Source organism: Oryx dammah, unplaced genomic scaffold, assembly GCF_014754425.2.
Source record: "Oryx dammah isolate SB20612 unplaced genomic scaffold, SCBI_Odam_1.1 HiC_scaffold_8, whole genome shotgun sequence".
In the NCBI taxonomy this organism is placed as follows: Eukaryota; Metazoa; Chordata; class Mammalia; order Artiodactyla; family Bovidae; genus Oryx; species Oryx dammah.
In genome coordinates this window covers 52,044,312-52,062,945 of record NW_024070192.1, presented here as the reverse complement: position 1 = coordinate 52,062,945, position 18,634 = coordinate 52,044,312, and the positions used below count along the sequence as shown (strand labels likewise).

Genomic DNA, 18,634 nt, shown 5'->3' with positions numbered 1-18,634 from the left:
GAAAGAAACTGCTTTACATGATTAAGGAAAAAAAAGATAATAGTACAGGCATGCTTGCCAAATCAGACCATTTTCTCTGTAAATCACAAAGTCTGAGGAGCTGGAAGCATATCCCATGATGTTAGCAGAAATCATATCAATTTGGTGTAATGTTAACTGACACAAGGGAACAATCAATAGAAGAATTTTTTTTTAAAGCAATCTTTCCCCAACCTACAACTTATCAACTTTTGCTCTTCTAAGACAAATCTCAAGGAGGTTCAAAGCCCCACGTACACAAGAAAACTCACCCATCAGTGTTATTAGCTTATTCTTCAGCTGTGTGTCTAATCGTGCAATCATCATCTCCACTGCATTTCTAATTTCCCGAACACGTTCATCTTTTGCATTTCTTACAGCTTCTACATTTCTTTCCTAGAAAATAAACAGGTAAAAACTTTTAACTGAATTATTCAAACAGAAGTAAATGGACTTTAACATAATCACTGCAATTCTTAAAGTCATTTAATTTCCTCTTTAAAAACTATAAGCCAATAACACTTTTTAATTGTTCAAATACAACAGGAAACTCAGAAAAAAATTTTAAACAATTAAAACATAATAAAGTATATAATATTTTAGCAGTTAAACAGAAAAGATATGTAATTACAAAAAACTGCTTTACAAAGCCTAACCATATAGGAAATCACTGTTCAAAAACAAAAAGTACACTAAGGTCAGTTCACATCACTGTAAAACAAATGAAAAATTTGAAAAACCGTATCTACAAAGTTTTAAATTTTTTTCAGAACTAAGCTCAGAAAGAAAAAAATAAGGTTTTTAAAGACTGGATAGTATAGCTTTTTTAAATAGCATACCACCAAAAATAAAAAGTAATCTTTCCTACATTTACTATTATAAGCAAAAGCAGTGAGAATGTCAAACTACCAACAAAATACCTTCTTTAATGCTCAAATTAAAATGTCATCAAAAGAAAACAATAGAGAAAAACATAGACAAATAAAAGCCAAATGGAAGACATCCAACTTGTTTATAGTCCAAAATGACTGTGCAGCATACATGTAACTGAAAAACATTATTTTCTATATAAAGAATGTTATAAAAATGATAATCTTGATCTTGATTCGTGCATGAGTAAAATAAAAACATCTTTACGTTAGGAATGGTCCACAAACCTCACTAATAACTGTCAATCTGGTAACTTTAAACAAAATAAATTCCAAAAGTGTATTTTCTATTAAATGTTTGATGCTTATTATATTTTCCCATAGAAATATTACCACAAATGGTAAGTAAGTCACCAGAGCTTTTGACCCAGACAATATCTAAAGAGTAGTGTTAAATATTACTCTTTCAATTTTGCAGTTCTAATTCAGAAGATCAGAAACAGTTCATTCTGTGGTAGCAGAAACTCTCCCAAAGAATAAATGACTTAATGACTATAAAATGTCAATACTGATTCTATTCAGAAGTCAGTAATTGACTCTGTAACAAATAGGCTCATTGAACTTATTCATTGATTCCCTATTTTTGTGTAAGAACAGGCAATTCTCTGGCTCCAACTTCAGAAGAGGCAAGGAATTTTGGATGCAATTCCTCAGCTGGTTTGAAGTTAGTGAGAGAAACTATAAATACATCTTATCAAATTTTCAAATCTTGAGTTCAACATATGATTGATCTATATTATAAAAAATATATATCTTAGCATAGAGACTTCCCTGGTGGTCCAGTGGTTTAAGAATGCTGTTTCAATGCAGGGGGCAAAGGCTGGATCCCTAGCTGGTGAACTAAGACGCCACATGGTGCGGCAAAAAAATTAGAAGAAAAGAAAAATATATACGTACATATATTATAAACTATAAAAGAAATACTGATCTTAGTAGTAGTAGTCTTACCACTTCTTGAACTAAGCTGATCAGTTCCATGAGGCGTCGGCGAAGTTTGGCTACTTCTTCGTTCACTTTAGTAACATGCTGCTCATAAATTTCCGCCAAAGGTTTAAAGGTATGTCCACTATGCTATTTAAAGTAATGAGTAATGAGTAGTTTTAGAACATTTTCATATATCTCATCTACATTCCTTTCTTAACACTCTACAGATACTATAAACTAGTAAATAATTTCAAGTGAATTATATCTTCTGCCTGTTTGTTACAACAGGCCAGAGTTTGCTTAAAATCACTTGGCCCATGCAGGAAGAAAATCCTTCAAGATTTTAGATAATGGACTTTAGCAAAACGTTTACTTATCTAGAAATCTTCACTCATTAAAGAAACAAAATCCTTAATCATGGCCAAAACCACCTGACACAACCTTATTTATTACTCTTCTCTTGGTCAGTAGTAGCCTTCTTCTATGTCCTCAAACTTCTTCCCACCAGCCCTTTGCCAAAGAAACTCCGCGTTCAAAAATAATTCTCTTCCCTCCACTCTCTCCAAATTCTCCACCCACTTAACTCCTACTCATCCTTTGGAGCTTAACTCAGGCTTACAGTGTTAGGTCCCATGGTCACTCACTCTCATTAGCACTGTATACTTATTTCTAATATTTTTCACAACAGCAAGTGAGTGTAGAACTAGCTGTTTGATATCTGTTGTGTTCATCACTGAACCCCCAGTCTCTAAAACAAATGAATAAATTAGAAAGGTACTTGAGAAAAGAAGATTTTTTAAAAAAATCATAAGATCTAAATGTCTACATTCATATTGTTTCACAAATGCCTATAAAGTTGTTGTTCCATTTTAAAGAAACTAGATTTGGAAATCACAGCCAGGATATCAGATCAACTGACCAGTGTATCAGATTAAGGAAAAGACCTTGATCCTACAGCAGAAGATTTGCAAATAAATATACATTTTACAAATATTTATGTAAGGAATGAACATCAACACCAAAATCTCCCACAAAAGAAAATTTTCTGGAATAACAAAAGATACAATACATTCTGCTATGAAGCAGATACATTTAATTTTCATTCTATAACAGAGTAAAATGATATTACTTTCTAAATCAAACAAAAATGTCAGTGCTTTCAAGACTCCAACTAAAAGTAATATGCTGAATTTGCTTCTCTTACCATTCCTCCCCAAAGTGCACACTGGTGGCAGATACACTTCTTACAAGTCCAGCAAAATACACTAAGTTTTTCGTGGTGATTTTCACACCTATATGTTATTAAAAAAAAGTACAGTTATAAATTAATTAAAATTGGAACATAGTTACCACAACAAATACTTAAGTTTGGGCAAATAAGTCAGTCATTTTTAAATGACTATATCTCAGGAAATATAGAATGAACTCCCATGGCCCTTGTGTAAATCAGACTACATCAAATTAACCTCTGTATACCAAACGACACAATAAATAAAGTAAAAAGGCAACCTATGGAAGAAAATAGCTGCAAATTCTGTATTTGGTAAGGAGTTAATATCCAAATTATATAAAGAATTCCTATAATTAAACAAATACCCTAGTCAAGCAGGAGAAAGGCATGGCAACCCACTCCAGCATTCTTGCCTGGAGAACCCCATGGACAGAGGAGCCTGGTGGGCTATAGTCATGGGGTCACAAGGAGTCAGACATGACTGCAGCGACTTAGCACTAGCCAAGCAAACAAACAAAACCAATTAAAATATGGGCAAAATACAAAACAGAAACTTCTCCAAAGAATATACACAAATGGCCAAATGGATATATAAAGATGCTCAACATCCTCATAAGGAAAATGCAAATCAAAACCACAATATTACCTCATACTGATTAGCATGGCCATCATAAAAAGAAGAAGGACTTTCCTAGTGGCACAGTGGATAGGAAACACCTGCCAGTGCAGGGGACAAAGGTTTAACCCCTGATCTGAGAGGACTGCATGCTGTGAAGCAACTAAGCCGGTGCACAACTACTAAACCCAAGCTCTAGAGCCCATGAGCGGCAACCAATGAGCAGCGCACCTTAGAGCCCTGCTCCACAGCAGGAAAGCCAACACAATGAGAAGCCTGTGCGCTGCACCGAGAGGAGCCCCTGCTTGTCAGAGGGTCTTTCCAAACAGAGATCCCCACACCAGAAGAAAACTGACCTAGTGTTCACCTATGAAACTGAAAGCAATCTTTCAGTGATGTCATTTAAAAAGGCATGTAGCACAACCTATGAAACACCTGAACAAAGAAACTGAGGACATACTTGTCCTTTTCATTTTCTTCATGTTTGGTGAGACTGCAGAGTTGAAGAGTATCAAGTTGCTGTGTTACTTCTTCTGCCCAACGACAGTTTACTAGTTCTCGTAACTGGAGTGGAGCACTGGAGGAAAAAAAAATATATATATATATATATACACACACATACATATACTCTCATTCAGGAATTTAAGATCCTTTTCTAAAACACATTTCAAAGGTAAATACTGAGGTGGCAGATCTGTTAACTCAATGAGGAGGAATCCTTTCAGAACTGTATAGCTTAAATTTTGTCAATTAATATCTCAACAAAGCTGGAAAAATTAATTATCAATCAAGAAAAAATAAATACTTTCCTCAAAGTAGAGCTCACAATCATATTGATACCAATTACTATCAAAATAGTAACAAAGACATAATAAAAAGTATGGTTTGCAGCCTATTTTTATAATAATGTACTATTTATTTTTTTAAAAAGGAATAAAAAAATTTTAGATTACAAATTTAATTCTCAATTCCTTAGTCTAAAGCTTTACTGTCCAAAATAATAGCCACTAGTCATATGTGACTTTAAATTAAAATTCAAATTAATCTTAAAAAATTTCATTACAGTTATACTAGACTTATTATAAATGCTCAATTACCACATTTGACAGCAACACTAGAGAACATTCCCATTACATGGAAAGTTCTATTTGACAGTTCCGATCTTCTTAAAAGTTAATAGGAAAAATAAGAATTACACATGAAGAAAAATGGGCAAAAGATATAAAGAGACAGTTTAAGAAAAAAATTAATTATAAATGGCTAAAAATGTTAACAGATGTTCAGTTCCAATTATTTTTTTTAAAGCAGATTAAAAACAAGATACCATTTTTCACTTAGCAGAATAACCAAAAAGAAAAAAAGACCAGTAACTCAGTGTTAGCAAGGATGTAATGAAAAGGTACTTTCAATATCTATTATTAGGAACATAAAATGGTAAAAAGCCCTTTCCTTCAATGAAATCTGGCATCATCTGAAATAACCAAAAATGGAAACAAACTAAATATCTTCCAGTATAAGCTCAAATAAATGTCTAATATTATAGTGGATTATTATTCAAACATTGATTTTAAATGACATATGTGTACATACCATCAATAAAGGCACCACTATATTTTACATGGAAAAAAGAAGCAAACAACAAAATATCATTTTTGTGTTTTAAGAAAAAATTATTAGGCACACATATCAGTATACATAGATAGATGTCTAAAAGAACAAACAAACCAAACCTAACAATTTCTTCTCAAAGTGTTAATTTATGAAAAGATTAGCTGGGGAGTATCAGAATCAGAAGCCTTTTTATTCAGCTATGGATTTTTTTTAACAGAAACTTTATTATTTTTTGTAGTTACAAAAGGCAAGTTTAGAAGTTACACAATGATTTTCCAAAAGAAGGTAAACAATGTAATATATTCTATATAATTCTATGTCAGATAAATTGGTCTGCACTTCTTCAGACAGATAAGACTGCTTATACTCTTCTCAACTGTATTCAAAAAGAGAATAAATGTAGCAGATTGCAGAAAGAACTTTATGAGTATCAGGGCACACTCTGACCCCATCACCTCACTACTTTCCAAATTCACAATCATAGTAAAATGCTTACCGGCAATGAGGACACTGGGCTCTTTGCTCTGTCAGCCAGCGCTAAGGAGGCAAAAGAATTAGATTTTGATTGCAGAAACACCATTAATTTGTACATTTTGAGTACTTACAAACCAAAATTAATGAGTTTACCTCTCTAGTGTCTGCATTAATTATAGAGATACTTACAGAATAGCAGGCAATGTGTCTCCTCATTATCATCGTGACAAGAATAAATTTTCAAAGGGACAGAACTCATCCCAAAATAATTATTAAGAAGCTATTCTCTCATAGGAAAAGAAAGTGATCCTAGGAGTCTGGATCTCACAGGGATGATAAAATAATCTCCACAAAAATAATAACAACACTGTCACTTCCACACCCCAAAACAAGCCACTATGATTTACTTCTAATTGACTCATCATAAAATCTCCAAGGAATTTTAAGGTACTACTAAATTCCTTTCTGAAAAGCAAACTAATAGTAAAGTATATGCATTATGGATATAAAATTAGAAAAATATATAAAATAAGCAATACAGCAAAACTCTGTCTTAAGAGTTCTACAGTTCAACAATTTGAACATCTACATATCCTGGTTTCCTCATAATTTTAAAAAGGTTTTATAAAAGAATAATATCTCTACTAAATCTCAAATTCTATTACTATAACCATTTTAGTTATTACTGGATAGGGAGCAGTTTTACACCATCTACAAAGAAGATGCTAAGATTTCCTGAATACATTTCCAAAAACAATAGCTTCGTGGTTAAGTATCTTGTTTTACTTACCTGGTTAATAGGTTCTGAGGTAAATAAATATATAATCCAATAGCTATGTACTCCCCAATATCCACTATTTGTTTATTCTTTCCTGTTTCTATGAAAGAACCTAAGTTTTTTAAAGTCAAATAACTCAGAAATAAAATTCCCAAGGAATCCTTGAAGAACAACAGAAGATAAACAGGGGGAATCTACTTCACAGAGCAGAAAACAAAGCTGCAAGACAAAGAAAACAGATGGAAAAGGATTCCATTCTTAAAAACCTGGAGCATTATTTCTTTGATCCCTGAGCAAAGCCAGATTGAGGTCACGTTTCTTTCCCTCAAACAATGCTCTGCTAAAGTCATAGCACTCCTCCAGAGGCAGTCTCAACCCACACCTCTCTAGCCTCATCTGAACGCTGAAGAACTGATGCTTTTGAGCTGTGGTGATGGAGAAGACTCGAGAGTCCCTTGGATATCAAAGCAGTCAATCATTAAGGAAATCAACCCTGAATATTCATTGAAGGCCTGATGCTGAAGCTGAAGCTCCAATACTCTGGCACCTGCTGCAAAGAGCCAACTCATTGGAGAAGGCCCTGCTGCTTGGACAGATTGAGGGGAGGAAGAAAAGGGGGCAAAAGAGGATGAGATGGTTGGATGGTATCGACTCAATGGATATTAGTTTGAGCAAATAATGAGAGATAGTGAAGGACAGGGAAGCCTGGCGTCCTACAGTCTATGCGGTCGCAAAGAGTTGGACATGACTGAGCGACCGAACAACAACAACAATACATAAAAAACCCGCAACAAACATGATACTCCACGGTGAAAACCTGAAAACTTTTCACAAAGTTAAGAGGACTCACATTTCCTGATTTCAGTGTTTACTACAAAGTTACAGTAAATCAGAACAGTCTGGTTCTGATGTAAGGACAATGAAACAGAATAGACAGCTCAGAGATAAACAGCAAGGAACAGATATTCTTTGATTCCATTTATATGGGGTACATAGACTAGCCGGATTCCAGAGAAGAAGGAATAGTGGTTACCAAGGGTTTGGGAGAGTATAATGGTCCAAAGTAATAAAAGTGCACATCCTTGTCTTTTTCTTGATCTCAAGGGAAAAGTTAAGTTACTACTACGTACCTGTAAGAATGGCTAAAATTCAAGATTGAATATACCAAGTGTTGGCATTAACATGGAAGATCTGGAACTTTCATACACTGCTGGTAAGAATGTAAAACGATACAGCTATTTTAGAAAACAGTTTGACAATTTGTTAAACATACACCAACCATATGATTGAGCCATTTCATTTCTATTTACCCAAGAGAAAAGAAAGCTTAAGTGCATTCAAGGACTTGTATACAAATGTTCATAGAAGTTTTCTTTGTAAACACCAAAAACTAGAAGCAACTCATGTCCATCAATAGGTGAATGGATAAACAAATTATGGCTGTGCATACAATGGAATGCCACTTTACAGCAATAAAAAGGAACAGTACTGTTAAAACACCACAGATGAATCTCAAAATAATTTTTGCTGAGTGAAAAAAGCCAAACCCTTAAGAGTACATTTTGTAAGGTTCCATTTGTATGAGATTCTAGAAAATGCAAACTTATCTAAAGTGACAGAAAGCAGATTCCTGGTTGCTTGAGAACAAAACAAGCAAAAGGAGGCATTACCAAGAGGCGAAAAGAAGTTTTGGGGGATTACAGACATATTCATTATCTTGATTGCAGGGATGGCTTTTCAATGTAAACATTTGCCAAAACTTATCAAATTGTATATTTTAAATATGTGCTGTTTACTGTATGTCAAAACAAAGTCAATAATTATAGGCAAATAAATTGCTACCAATGCTGGAAAATCAAGAGGGGATTAAAAATAAATTTTAAAAATTAGATGAGAAAGAGGTCAGTAAAAAAAAAGGGGGGGGCGGGGAAATACAAAATGGAAACAGACATTGAGAAAAAATCAGCTGAGTGTAGGGAGATAAATGAAAACACAGCCGATGTTCCTGCCGTCTGGTGCACGTGTGGAGGCCCCAGATAGCCCTAGGCAGAGCGCTGGCCAGGGAGGAAGTTTACTCTCAGTCCTTCACCGACTACCAGCTGACTTCAGACAAGTTTATTCATGCACCTGAATGCTCGTTTGTTAAAATAACACCAGTATCTGGACTGTCAGAGACAGTTCAAGTTCTGTTCAAAAGAACAGAGATGGGATGGAAAAGAAGGGAAGGCATTCAAATAAATAATATTACAACTTGGCTGTGTGGAGTTCTCAACATCTCAAGGACTTTGCTTCTGTAATTATCCTCGTCTCTCTAGTATCATTATTTATTTCTACTGGTTTAGTCCCAGCAAGCTAAAAACCTTCTCCCAAAAGGTGACTCTCAACATCCCCCTTCAATTCATTGCCTTATTTCTCCCCTTTACAGTAAGATTCTGACAGTTTTTATACTTACTGTCTCTTTCTCCTCCCACTCTGACATCAAATTTTCCCCCACTGTACCACTGAAATTACTTATTAGGGTCATCAAAAACCTACTTATTCTCAAATCCAACAGTCATTTCCCAGGCTACAACCATATGACACAGCTAAATCGCTCCTTTTTGAAACATGTTTCTCATCTGAATTCTGTGATGTCTCACTCCTGGCTCCTTCTTAATACACTCTGCTGAATCCTCCTTCCCCTAACATCTGAATGTTGAGTGACCCAGAGTTCAGACCTAAAAATCTCTTCCCATTGGAAGTAATCTAGTGATCTCATCTAGTCCCCTGCCTTGAAATATTAACTATATGCCAATAATTCAATCCATCCTTCAAATCCAGATTCATACTTCCAACTGTCAACATCTCCAATTAAATGTATAACCACCTTGAACTTAACATACTCAAAGAAAAACTTTATTTAGACATTGAAAAGGTGAATTTTATGGTATGTGAATTATATCTCAGTTTTTTTAAGATTTAAAAAATACAAATATTGTAATAAACTGAATTTAGTCCAAAATTTTGAACAGTAGTACCATGGTCACAAATTGGTTTAAGACAGAACTATACTTAGCCATATCACTCTAACTAGGAAAAACAGTGTTTTTTGTACTGTTACTAAAACAATTTAAAAGTTTTAAAAAAAAACCCACAACTTTTATAGCCTACCCAAATCTGTTCCTCCCATTTTTTCTGCTTCAGAATGGAAAACCATTCATCCAGATGCTATAAAAAACTATTCTCACATCCCATCTGTATGAAAACTCACTGATTCTACATTCAAAACAACAGAAAAGCCCTATTTTTCACCACCTCTGGTGTTCCCATCCTGGTCTAAACCACCACTCACCTTTCATTAATAAAGCCCATCCTGACTGTTCTCTTCACTCAACCATCTGCCAATAGTCTACTTTCCACACAGTAGCCAGACTGAAAGCCTTCATAGCATCAACTCCTTCAAATCACTCAAAAGCTTTCAATGGATAGCAGCACACTTAAAATCCAAGGTCTTTACCAAGGCTCATTTCCCTCTGTCTACTTTGCTCCAACCACGCTGGTTTCTTTGCTATTTCTCAGCACGCTAAACATATTTCTTTCTCAAGGCCTTTGCCCCTTGTGATTTCTCTGCCTGGTACCTTCTTTCCCAGATATTTCCATCACTCTTCCATTTCATCCTGGTCAATGCTCAAATGTCATATACTCAGAGACATTCCCAGATTACCGAACCTGAAGTAGCTACCAACCTGCCTGTGCCCTCTCAAAGTCCCTACTCTAAACCCTTAACCAATTTCATTTTTCTTTATGCTATGAAGGATATCCAACATAGCTATTTACTTTTTTGTATATATCCTAACTATGAAACAAGCCAACTCCTTGAGAAGTCAATGCCTAACTCCAAGTAGGCATACAATTAATAGCTGTTGAATGAATGAACAAATGGATGGTGTACTTGGGAACCAAGACAACTCTAAGAAAAAGGTTAGAACCAGATTATCCAGATGGTCTGAATACAAAGTTAATGTTCTTGGACTTTATCCTTCAGGCAATAAATCTGAGGCTTCTGGGAGGAAAAAAAAAGAATGGCATTACTGGAAAACATAACACAACAGCAGGATATGAAATGGACTACAGATTAAACACTTAAGACAGATCAGTTAGATGCTAATTGTAATTATCGAAGCATGAGGTAATAAGTATCTGCAATTCTCTATTAAGTGAAGTGAAGTCACTCAGTCGTGTCCAATTCTTTGCGACCCCATGGACTGAAGCCCACCAGGCTCCTCTCTCCATGGGATTTTCCAGGCAAGAATACTGGAGTGGGTTGCCATTTCCTTCTCCAGGGGATCTTCCCGACCCAGGGACTGAACCCGGTCTCCAGCACTGTAGGCAGATGCTTTACCGTCTAAGCTACCAGGGAAGCCCCATTAGGATGGTAATAAAAAGAATGGAAAGGCAGGACAAATATAAATGACACTAGGAGATAATAACTTAAAAACATTGGTGTCAAGAGCTCCTGGTAGAAAAGAAGAAACAAAGAAAAAAGTTCAAGAGAGTCAACTTGAGAAAATAACAGGAAGAATTTGATTTGAAGCAAGTCTCAAGATGCTGAAAGGACAACCAGGTATGACATTTATAAGGCAATGTTGAAGGAAGATTTAGAAGCCTTGCAAAAGTAAACCAAATTTCTCAAAGTAGATGAAAAATTCCCAGACACTTCATAAAAGAAAATGCCAGTACAATATTTAAGAAATACACTCTTGTAAGGAACAAGATGAGGAAAAAGTGAAGAAATGAAGGATCAGTGAAGTATAAGATAATAACCAGAGGTCATCTATATCGTGGTATTTGTATCTTTGTATTTTTGTGCTCAGTCGTGTCTGACTCTTTGCTCCCCTGTTCATGGAATTTTGCAGGCAAGAATACTGGAGACGGTTGCCATTTCCTACTCCAAGGGATCTTCCCTTCCCAGGGATCAAATCCATGTCTCCTGCTTCTGCGTTGGTAGGCGGATTCTTTACCACTGCGCCACTTGAAATGCCCATGTATACTAGACCTTCATCAAAAGAGGTGAATCCAGATCCACTTTATCAATTAACTACAGTGACAGAGGCCACTTAAATCTATCTCACTTCAGCTACACCATTTATAAAACATGTGTATGAGTTGCTATTTTTAGAATACCACAGAATCACACAAGTGGAGAGTATATTTTAGTTTCTAAATTAAACCTTTTAGCTTACTTATCTCATTTAATGCCACAACCATCTTGTGGGACAGATCTTGTTATCCACATTCTATTATTTGAGAAAACAAACATCAAGTCTCTGTTTATGAGTGGGAGAACCAGCATGGTAAGTAACCTAGGCCTTCTGCACACGCAGTGCAGTGCCAAAGAGCACAGGCTCCAGAGCCAGACTGCCTGGGTTCAAATCCAGCTCTATCATTTGCTGACTTTGTGACTAGAAGCAAATGATCTAAGTGTTTCAGATATTACTCTTGACAAAGGGATATTCCTTCCTTGGGCAGCAACAAGGAATCACAGAGAAAGTTAGAGATGAAGAGCATGTTAGATGACTTTGACTTTCTCACTAAAGGAAATTATCTACAGAGAGTAATGTGGGCAGGGCAATTTTCAGCTATGGCCTGCAGATGTGCACTGAATCCCCACATACAACCAAAATAAGTTCTTCTGCTTTACATCTTAGGCTTTCTCATAATTTTCTTGTGGGGTTCACCGACATTAATTTTTTAAAGCCACCAGATTATATTCACCTTTAAGGCCTCTTTTATATAAGATTATATGACTTTATTCTTTGCCTTTGAACCCATTACTAGCTTTTTCTCTATCTTACCCATCAAACAAGTATAAACTCTCCCTCTTGAGTCTCACAGCACTTTGTAAGTGCCTCTTTATGACACTACACATTCCTGAATATAAACACAAAGTCCATTCTCTTAATTAGATTTAAACTCCTGCAGGGAAAGCGCTTCCATCACTTATCTTGGCATCCTCAACCCCAAATACAATGCAGGTAAGCACTTCATAAGTACTTGTTAAATGTGCAATGATTTAATAATGTAAATATACTACAGTTACACAGGGCTTTGGTTTCCAGACATTTCAAAGCAGTTATTACTTGATTACTCATCTCCACAGAGCTTAACAATATACGTTGACAATCTTCCTATTCAGGAACATTCATTTAAGGCATTTTTTAAAGGGCATGCAATATCTAATTTTAAAAAGATACAAAAAATGGTTAATTTTTACAATATACCCTATATATACTATATGCATGTAAAAAGAGTTACACAACTTACCCTAATGCAGCTGAAACAACAGAGTTTGGAGCAATGGGGACACAAGCGCGCATCCCGCAATTTCTCCATGCAAATGAAACATCGGAAAACCTCAGCAATGCTCTGAAAACAGCAAAAAGATGTTAAAGCTCACCAGATTAGGCTACTGAATCAAGAGTATAAAGCATGTCTACAATAATTCATTCAACATTTACATTTATTTTGGATTCACAACGTCTCAGTTTCAACTATATTCCATATACGATCGCTCAGTCAAGGTCCAGGTACCTCAGAACATCTCCTGAGGGGAAAAAATGCCTCCATTTTTCTAAGCTTCACAATGATCCTAGTATAAGCAAAGAACATGGAATTCAGACATAGATTTCTGCACAAATATTCTCACTGAAACAATAATTATAATGGCAAGAATCTGGCTACAGCCCAAAGGCCAAAATATTAAATTACAGGGGTTAACATAGAGTATGATAGCCATTAGAAATATTTTTGAAGTTTATGATAAAAAAATCCTTATGATGTTTTAACAGTAACAAAAAAAAGGCAAACTATATGACTGAACGAACACTATGAACTTGTAGCTTGTTCTGCAAATTCCCCAAGGGGAGTAGATTGTGTTTATAAGCTTTTTAAGTATAAAAAGATCCATTAATGGCAGCATACTTTGATCAAGAGGGAACCTATGTAATTCAGAATCCAGAAATCTGAATTTCTGCCGCGATGTTCAAACCAACTAGCAATTTATTTGAGCCCGAAATTCTGCCTGTACTGAGAATTTTGGTGGCAGCTCTACGAAGGCTTTGGGAAGAAAAAAAAATTACATAAATAGAAGGAACAATATTATGTTTGCTAGCTTCAGATGAATCAATTTAGGAAGTATCTGGGAAGAAAACAGATATAATTAAATGTAGGTTATTGCATATTGTAAATTTATTTTTACAGTACTCACATTTATTTTTACTCCATTCCAGAGGAATTAAAACGCTTCTAAAAACCAAGGTGAGGTTACAAAACCTTTATAATACTTTACAAGAGGAATTAAGGAGAAAATTACTCATGAGTCTAACCATGACTCTGCAGGACCAGAATCTGTGAGATGAAGACGCTGCGGGGGGTGGGGAGATGGGACACAAAACGACCATTGGATGAACTAGTTTCAAGTGGAGTACCCAACTAATATAGTTGTCCCTAATTAAGAATCAAGGACTTAGTATTTTAGTAATTGGAAGGTTCAAATTTTGACAATTATTAATATTATATAATTATGTCCAATAAGCAATCTTTTTTTATGTTCCTAGCCTTAAAGTCAGTATCCGAAACATTTGAAAACATCGTTTACAAGACTCAGATAAAAGGAGGCTGCTCTAGAACACTACAATCGAACAGGATAGTAAGAGTATATCCTCATTCAATCTGGGAAGGGCAGATGTCTACAGAATGTACCGCGGAGAAGGGAATGATTACCCATTCGGAGGGAGATTCGGATTCGCTCAGAAACTCGTGAGAACTGGTCGCGACTCACAAGGGCACGACCATGTAAAGAATTTGCAGTTCTGCGCTGAAAAGGCTGTAGTTTGCAAAAACCCCGTGGGGATGAGTACCAGTGCCAAGACATCTGAAAACGCCCGGATACGCCCCACCTGACTGCAGGAACTGTCCGAGCACACGGCGCCCTTGAGGGCTGCAGAACGAGCACCGCGTCCCCCGCACTGGGTCAGCCCCTCCACAGCAGCAGCAGTGGGGCGGAGGTGCCCCACGAGAGGGTGGACTAGGACGGGGCGCCCCGAATACAGAACGCTCAGCGGGTGACGAGGGAGACTAAGCCACCACCCTCCTCAAGCCCCCTCACCTCCACACTCTGTTCATCCATTGCCCCCTTCTCTCGGTGGGGCCCTCGGAGACCCGCGGAGCCCGTGATCTGACCGATTAGGCGCCAGCCCGAGGTCGCCAGGTCAAACTGCCCCGGAGAACCGCCAGGCGCCCGCCTCAGGGGGCTCCGACGGCCGCCACACCTGCGCGCCCCATAGCTTCCCGCTCCGCGCCAGCTACCCCCACTTCGCCATTTTCATCCGGGCGCCAGCCCCTGGGCGCGGTGGGAGGGTGAGCGGTAGCCCGCAGCGCCTCTCCTCCCGGCTCAGCGGCTCGCCAGCGACCGCGAGGGAGCCTTGGCCCACGTGACGCAGGCGCGCGCGTATCGAACCGCTGCCGGAGTCCAGCGGCGCTGGTCTCCCGCGAAGAAGGTGCTGCAGGGAATTCGCAAACACTAACGGTAACCAGGGCAGCGGAAGGCGCGGCGTGAGGAAAGGCGCGGTGCGCGCGCACGCATGCGCGCAGGCCGCTGCGCCGAGGGAGCGGGCCAGAAGCGGGCGCTTAGTTCCCGCGGTGCGGGAGCGCACACGAGATTTGGCCGTTCGAGGCCGCCGGGTTGCGTGCCTTCGGTCTGGGTTAGCGCAGGCGGAGGAGAGCGCGGCGCTGTGCCGCGCCCCGCCCCGCTCGGGAAGGGGCGGGGCTCCACTCGTCTCAAACTTCTGAGCGCCAAAGGCGGGAGCCACCTGGAGGGTTTGGGGGAAATGCAGACTCTGGAGCCACACCCCTACTTCTTCGGATTCGAGGGTAGGGCTCCATGAAATCAGCGTTTTTCTACTACTCCTGCTGATTGGGCTGCAGGTGGCTTGTGGCCCTGCGAAACTGTGGTGTAGAGGACTCGTGGCTGGTGATTCTTGCTCGAGAAGCAAACCCAGATTCTGATTTTTAGGACTTCCGCCCCAACTACTGAAGCAAAGCTCCAGATTGTGAAGCCCGGAGCTGTAATTTCAGTGTCGGGCGTAGGAAGATGGGACCTTGTATTGTGTAGCCGGCAGACTCCCCCATGCAACCACTGCCGCCCTGCATTGCCTGGGGCTTAAGGTGAGCTAGCGCCTTAAGACTGGAAAGTGCAAGGGTTTCACCTGCGTTCAGCTTTCCTGTATCGGCGTCTCCTTTCTACAGTTTTCTAGGTAAAAAAAATGTTGAAAGATTGCAGGGATTGAAGGTACGAGACAAAGGATATACATAAAATCCTTCATTTGAACTAAAATGTTCCTTTCCAGTTTCTTGCAAACTGAGTGCCTGAACAGAATCAGCAATAATTTAGGAAGTTGTTAAATATCAAAGCATTTGGACTTTTTTGTAAGTAGTGGGCATAACAATTTTTTTCTTTAATGGCAGGAGCCATGGACAAAGATATAATTTAGGAATAATTGTGCCTGGAAAATCCTTTCACCAAAAATTATTTATGGCCTGGGAACTACATAGAGCTGATAGTTGCACATCTTTTATACTAAAACGCCTTCAATTGTACATTTTAATAATGGTTAATTTTTATCTCAAATTTTAAAAATGCTTTAATATTAAACAGCTTATTAAATACTGGATCAAAATGTCTGGCTTCAAAATGTAATCTTTAATAAACTATATGTGCACCTGTGGGGGGAAAAAACTTGTAGGACACAGTACTATATTGCTTGGGATTCAGAGTAATGAGAAAGGGTCTTTGCAACCCTGTAGAGCAGAAAGCAAAAAAGACAAATTACAATGTGATAAATATTAAAATAGGTTCTTGTACGAATAGATGTATCTGCCCAAGAACCCCAAACTGTTTAAGATTAATTGTAATAGTTCACAATAGTGGAAAATTAGAAAACCTGAAAAACTAATGAGGGGTCATTGCTTGTCGGCAAAGTCAGATACTGGCTCACTTAAGCAAAAAGAAAACTTCGTTGGGAGGATGCTCAACTACCCTGTGTGGTTGGGAAATCTGTGGTCAGCCCTATTCGAATTCCTTAAGAGCATACCTTGCCATCCTCTTTTCCCCTTTCCCCCATCTCTTAATTTGTCTATTGGAGTGTGCATGCTCAGTCAAATCTCTGTGACCCCCATGGACTGTTGTTTTTCCAGGCAAGAATACTGGAATGGGTTGCCATTTCCTCCTCCAGGGGATCTTCCCAACCCAGGAATGGAACGCAAGTCCCCAGTGTCTCCTACACTGCAAGCGGATTCTCTACCTGGGCCAGCTTAAATGCCTATCAGTGAGGAACTGGTGAAAAAAAATTATGGTAAATTCATATATACAGCGGCTCAAAAGAACAGCAGATGTGTGACATGGAGATATATTTAAAATAAAAAAAAAAAAGACCAAGTGCAGCTACAGTACAGTGTAAGCTGTTAGCCTATTGTTGTTTAAAAATGATTTTTGATTTGTATATATATTATAGAAACATCTGAAAAAGTTGCAGTTGTTGGGGAGAATAGGCATACTTTTATTTTTTTAATTTCTTAAAGTTGTATTTAAAATACAACCTAATACTTAGGACATAAAAAGACTAATAGTTACATGTGTGCTATTCTCAGTTGCTCAGTCATGTCCTACTCTTTGTGATCCCGTGGACTGTAGCCCACCAGGCTCCTCTGTCCATGGAGATTCTCCAGGCAAGAATATTGGAATGGGTGGCCATGCCTTTCTCCAGATCTTCCCAACCCAGGGATCGAACCCAGGTCTCACGCACTGTGGGCGAAAACTTTACTGTCTGAGCCACCAAGGAAGCGCTAAGAGAACAGTTACATAAGAGAAAACAGTCATCTAGATGAGAAATAAAAATGGTCTAAACAAGGTAGAAGAGTGAAGGTAAAATGAATGTTGTATACAATAAACATTTCAAAAGTTACAGATTTTATTAACTAACAATATAAAGAAACAGATGCAAACCTTAATTCCAGCTAACAGAATAGTGGCTAGTAACAAAATAAAATCAGTTAAGTATTCTGGACACATTCAGTTTGAATATTCAGCTCAAGGTTTTTATTGGAAATTTGGATCTAGGCCTCCTTGGTGGCTCAGACAGTAAAGAATCCACCTGCAATATAGGAGACTCAGGTTTGATCCTTAGGTCAGGAAGATCCCCTGGAGAAGGGAATGGCTACCCACTCCAGTATTCTTGCCTGGAGAATTCCATGGACAGAGGAGTCTAGCTGACTACAGTCAATGGGGTTGCAAAGAGTCAAATAAGACTGAGCAACTAACACTTTCACTTTTAGTGGAGTAAGTTATACTTGGAAATCATTCCCCAAAGAGGCAATAAATGAACCCTAGGAAATAAATGAATATATAAAGTGCGGAGAGAACAATTTTAAGAGGGATGAGGGGAAGAACCAATATTTTAAGGTAACTTGTGAAGGAAGTCAGAAGAAAAACATCGTTTGGTTTTTTTTTCCCCCTAAATGCAAACACTTTAACTCCAGTAACTTGTTAAGACCTCTTTGTGATACCACCATTTTTCAATCCCACCAATCAACATCGCATCCCAGAGACATATCATGACAGGAACTTCCTCAATATTACTTGCCTGAGTACTGAAGAAGAGTAGTATATATTACTAAAGTGTGACTTATTTGTAATTTAAAGGTTAGGGTAGTTTCTGTTCTCCAAATATTCAGAATAGACAATTTTAACTGAAGCTACTCTTCCAACCCTGTTTGTCAGCTATTATAAGTTTGTTAATAACAGAAAAATTATTTACATAAAAGTATAATTCTGTAACTTGCAAATTAACATTTGATTTACTTTTCCTGGTCTTTCAATATCTTGTTTTTATTACATATATGGAAATATTTATTGAATTACCAAATATCAAACCTTAATACTTCACCATCTCATTGTACTTCCAATCATCCTGACACACACAAGTTAAGTGATTTGCTCAGGCTTGCTGCTGCTGTGT

The 18,634-nt window shown here is 37.9% G+C and overlaps 1 protein-coding gene across 3 annotated transcripts in view; it reads right to left on the bottom strand.

The window, feature by feature from the left end:
- TRIM37 (tripartite motif containing 37) overlaps positions 1 to 15,185 on the bottom strand; it is a 145,258-nt gene extending 130,073 nt beyond the window's left edge. For 2 of the 3 annotated variants that reach the window (XM_040244177.1, XM_040244178.1), the window contains exons 1-7: positions 14,728 to 15,185; positions 12,885 to 12,986; positions 5,826 to 5,866; positions 4,179 to 4,295; positions 3,076 to 3,163; positions 1,896 to 2,018; positions 291 to 414 (exon numbers count right to left, since the gene is read on the bottom strand). In XM_040244177.1, the coding sequence (XP_040100111.1) occupies positions 291 to 414; positions 1,896 to 2,018; positions 3,076 to 3,163; positions 4,179 to 4,295; positions 5,826 to 5,866; positions 12,885 to 12,986; positions 14,728 to 14,748 (616 nt within the window). In that variant the 5' untranslated portion in view covers positions 14,749 to 15,185. Of the gene's footprint in view, positions 1 to 290; positions 415 to 1,895; positions 2,019 to 3,075; positions 3,164 to 4,178; positions 4,296 to 5,825; positions 5,867 to 7,711; positions 7,789 to 12,884; positions 12,987 to 14,727 lie in introns of all 3 variants that reach the window. The other variant, XM_040244179.1, reaches the window with a different exon arrangement.
- Between the last annotated feature and the right edge of the window lie 3,449 nt (positions 15,186 to 18,634).